At 40.7% G+C, this 5,000-nt stretch overlaps 1 protein-coding gene across 7 annotated transcripts in view; it reads left to right on the top strand.

The window, feature by feature from the left end:
* Positions 1-5,000, top strand: part of LOC125039540 (D-aspartate oxidase-like) — a 12,378-nt gene that overhangs the window by 6,158 nt on the left and 1,220 nt on the right. For all 7 annotated transcript variants that reach the window (XM_047633591.1, XM_047633588.1, XM_047633592.1 and 4 more), the window contains exons 3-6: positions 877-1,000; positions 2,751-2,890; positions 3,292-3,448; positions 4,924-5,000. The exon at positions 4,924-5,000 is cut by the window's right edge and continues 112 nt beyond it. In XM_047633591.1, the coding sequence (XP_047489547.1) occupies positions 877-1,000; positions 2,751-2,890; positions 3,292-3,448; positions 4,924-5,000 (498 nt within the window). The remainder of the gene's footprint in view (positions 1-876; positions 1,001-2,750; positions 2,891-3,291; positions 3,449-4,923) is intronic.

The following is a 5,000-nucleotide window of genomic DNA, read 5'->3' as shown; positions in this document are numbered from 1 at the left end:
ACACACACACACACACACACACACACACACACACACACACACACACACACAGACACACACACACACACACACACACACACACACACACACACACACACACACACACACACACACACACACACACACACAGACACACACACACACACAGATATATATATATATATATATATAAATATATATATATATATATATATATATATATATATTTACATACTTGTATGCATACATACATAAGGCTTTATTTTATCACTTTAATCGTGCAAGGACAAATATTTGTGTGATATTGTTTATTAGATAATATCAGTAAATCACAGATGTTGATTTTTTTTACAACAAATTGATAAGTTCAATTGGTGTACCTCGTATGTTACTATCTTCTTTTTGAACAGACCTGAAACAATTATTGATTTTTTCGCTTGTTTATTGGTGCCGTAATACAAACACAATTGTAATCGCACTTTTAAGGGGGAGAAGGTGTCTATTTAGCACGTTGGTGTTAAACAGCTAGTATCTTAGCTTTTTCAAACTCGAAACCAGAGGCTAATTCTAAGATCTAAATTACTTTAGCACGGCTTTTATCACCCTTTCCTGATAATATTTCCCACAACGATTTAGCTCTGAAAACCATAGCTGATTAAACCACGCACAGCATATAAACAGTTTCCTTGTTTACTTTCTGCATTTTGTTCCTCATTACCTTCCCGTGCATTTAGTTTCCGCTCCCTATGCGGAAGTGTTTCTATGAAGTGTGTGTGTGTGTGTGTGTGTGTGTGTGTGTGTGTGTGTGTGTGTGTGTGTGTGTGTGTGTGTGTGTGTGTGTGTGTGATTCTGTGTGTGTGTTAGATGCATCCCGATGAAACTCCGCCTCCCCTGCAGGAGATGGCTCGAGGATTCCTACAACTACTTCAAGGACATCCTTCACTCGGGAGAACCAGAGGTGACAGGCGTCAAGACGGTCTCAGGCTTCCACTTCTCCTCCAAGTACCCCAACATCGTAATGGTGAGTCAGCTAGACGATCTCTCTTTGTCTCTGCCTCTGTCTCTCTCTCCGTCTGTCTGTGTGTGTTTGTCTCTCTGTCTGTCTCTGTCTGTCTGTCTGTCTGTCTGTCTCTTCTCTCTCTCTCTCTCTTTCTCTGCTCTCTCTTCTCTTTTCTCTCTCTCTCTCTCTCTCTCTCTCTCTCTCTCTCTCTCTCTCTCTCTCTCTCTCTCTCTCTCTCTCTCTCTCTCTCTCTCTCTCTCTCTCTCTCTCTCTCTCTCTCTCTCTCTCTCTCTCTCTCTCTCTCTCTCTCTCTCTCTCTCTCTCTCTCTCTCTCTCTCTCTCTCTCTCTCTCTCTCTCTCTCTCTCTCTCTCTCTCTCTCTCTCTCTCTCTCTCTCTCTCTCTCTCTCTCTCTCTCTCTGCTCTCTCTCTCTCTTCTCTCTCTCTCTCTCTCTCTCTCTCTCTCTCTCTCTCTCTCTCTCTCTCTCTCTCTCTCTCTCTCTCTCTCTCCTCTCTCTCTCTCTCTCTCTCTCTCTCTCTCTCTCTCTCTCTCTCTCTCTCTCTCTCTCTCTCTCTCTCTCTCTCTCTCTCTCTCTCTCTCTCTCTCTCTCTCTCTCTCTCTCTCTCTCTCTCTCTCTCTCTCTCTCTCTCTCTCTCTCTCTCTCTCTCTTTCTTTCTCTTTACATTTCACTTCATGATCTGGCGATTGACCCGGTGCCTTGCGTGGTTATCTGTTTTGGTAGCGATGCACATGCACACACACACATACATATACATATACACCACACACACACACATATACATATACATATACACTAAACACACACACACACACACACACACACACACACACACACACACACACACACACACACACACACACACACACACACACACACACACACACACACACACACACTCACGCACACACACACACACACACACACACACACACACACACACACACACACACACTTATGACATTGAAAATCACTGCTACCCATATAAATAGTAGCAATCGCAAACAGTGATGATAGTTATGATAATGATAATGGCTCTGATTAACAACACTGATAACAGTCATGATAACTATAACCATGATAACTATAATGGTAAGCAATAATCATAGTTAAGATTCTTGTATAGTTGTGGTATTTATATTTTAAAAATCTACCAAAAGTCAAAATCATTTGATTTGTCGATTTTCCACTAATACAGGTATTCATTACTAAAAAAAATATATGAATGAAAAGTATTACGCAATTTAACAAATGTCACAGTAATACATTTAAATCGTGATACTATCTCGGACAGTGTTTTTCAATCTATTGTGTGTTGTCTGCAAGTTTTATCTCGGCCATTGCCCTAGACGTGAACCTCCCATGGGAAATAAAGACGCATTCCTTAACCCAGGAGTTCTCGATCTTTTTTGGCTTCGATCCCTGCAGAGGACTTCGATAGATTAGCGACCCATTTTTCTAACAATGAAACATCCCTGACCACCTCTGACAAGTACTAGACGCGTTAGAATGGGCAGTGGGAGGAAGAGGAGGAAAGAGGAGGAGGGAGGGGAAGGGAAGGAGGAAGATCTCACGTCCCCTCGGAATTATGTCGCGATTCCTCTGGAGGGTCGGGACTCCTACTTTGAGAACCTCTGCCTAAACCCGCATTATAAGGCTTGATTTTTTCCCCTGCCTTTTCTCCCTGTTTCTACACGGTAAGTACTTTTGAGGAATGCGTTTGGAGAAATTCTAAGTGGATCTTTTCTTCTAGAATCCATTCCTGAAAATGATATTGGAGGAGTATCGACCGTGTACACAGGACGAGCTGGACTTCTATGGCTACAAGTATGGCACTTTCATGACCACAATTCTTACAGAGTGTCGCCGCTTTCTGCCTTATCTCACAGAAAAGTAAGTTTTCAGCTACAATGGATAATATTTCAGGAATCGTAAAAGTCCCCAAAAAGGCCGGTATTGCGCTATGATTATCACAATGTGAACAAAACATTACAATCATAACCAGTGGTAAGGATAGGGATAAGGATAATGATTTTAGAGTTGTCAGAGTTGTCAAGAGGACTACGCTGCAACATTCGCAATCGATTTTTTTTTTTTTTTTTTTTTTTTTTTTTTTTTTTTTTTTAGGCGTAACTTCCAGTGAATCAAACTGAAATTCAAACGTCTTATGCTTGATGCCATATTCATAATAACTACATACCAGAAATACATCTTACTCAGATACAAATCATCCTAACTACCACGCATTTTTCAATTCGCATTACATGTAAATTGTATCTCTCTAATCAACTAAGGTTTAAGAGTCGTGGCGGCGTCGTTGTGGAGCGTCATCTGCACAGCTTGGAAGAACTTGCAGGCGACTTCGATGTCGTGTGCAACTGTTCCGGCTTCGGTTCCCGCGAGCTGTGCGGGGATATCAGCGTCACGCCCATCAGGGGTCAAGTATTTAAGGTGAGACAGAGCTAACGATGGTACTGCGCCCCCGTTTCCTGTACTCATTTCCAGAGACCGTCGTTAATGACTACCTTTTTTATGGGTGTTTAAATATGTAAGGACTTTTTTACAGGAATGATAAATCACAGATCGGTAAATCGCAAATTCTGTTTTTATCTACAATATGTTAACGATGTAACTGCACACACACATGTCCCTCCATACTGTGACAGTCTAAGGCATGCTAAGGCATATTATCTATGCTTAATCTCCCTCACTATCATTTCATATAACATCGATGTGTTGCAAAATAGCAGATGATGTTAAAACAGCTGGTGGCCTCAAAGGGGTCATCCCTTTTTTCATAATTTTAACAGTCGTACAAAAGGTACTCTTTTTTCTATACCCCCCACCACCCAGAACATACAGCAAAGAATTTAAAATGATGACTTTTGACACATGATCTCCAGGTCTGAAGGAAGGCATCGATACTGATAGATCCTAGCAGACACTTTGTATTAACTTATAGTCTGTGGAGGATGTCCTGTCTTTGTCCATAGGGTTTCCATCGTGAAAATAAAATCAGTTCTAAAATATGAATATGTTCAAGTGTCTTTGTATTGGAATTTTTAAAAATCTGATCTGCCGCACATCTTCTCATAAATAATTTTTTTTTTTTAGTTATTCCGGGTCGTCATTTTTATGATATCTCAAAAAATAGATGACCCTTAAGATGTGAGCTGTCATTTGAATGGCAGTACGGGTAATAATGCCAGTTTACAGAACCGCCATTGCAATAATTCCTTGAAAATCTGCAATGTTTCTCATAATACTCCCATTAAGATATTACGTAAAGTAGTTGATCCTAGAAAGAAGTTGAGTGGCATATACAGCAATGTAAATAATACAGTTTAACCTCAGTCTCACTGCGACTCCACATTTTAAATCTTCCATTCTCATCATCACCTCATTTTACATTTTTTTGCATACTTTCTGTCTCCGGTGCTATCTATCATGCATCCTTACATGTATCTGTATGCGTATTTAACTTTATAATTAGTGTTTTTATATTATAAAGCTAGCATGCCTTAGACTCTCAATGCTGCCACGTTGGATGAACTAAAGATGTGTGTGTGTGTGGGGGGGGGGGGGGGGGAGGATTCCATAGAATAAGGATAGGAAGGGAAGCTGAGGGTAGCTAGCTTCCTTGAATTTGAAAGAAGGCTGAGTAATAAAGGAGGGGGCGAGACCCCTTGCGTGGTATTTACTTTTGTTTTTCATTGCCAGTTGGAAGGCGTGGTTTTATTTTGTTGAGTATAGAGCCACTAGGACTCGGTCAGAAGGACTTTTCTGACGGAGGATGAATGTCCTTTTATGAATCTTTTGAATCGGCGTAATTGTTGCTCATGTCACGGGATTTTCTCAACAGAACTATAGGCAGATCGTATAATACGACTCTTTTGAATGAAAGAGTTCTTGTTATTTCTTTTCAGGTTCGCGCTCCATGGGTGAAACACTTTTATTACGTGGATTACGACACTTACATCTTACCAGGATTCGACCTATTAAC

The sequence above is a fragment of the Penaeus chinensis genome, chromosome 27 (genome assembly GCF_019202785.1).
Source record: "Penaeus chinensis breed Huanghai No. 1 chromosome 27, ASM1920278v2, whole genome shotgun sequence".
Taxonomy (NCBI): domain Eukaryota; kingdom Metazoa; phylum Arthropoda; class Malacostraca; order Decapoda; family Penaeidae; genus Penaeus; species Penaeus chinensis.
Note: the sequence above shows the minus strand (reverse complement) of the source record. Positions and strands in the feature narration are given on the sequence as shown.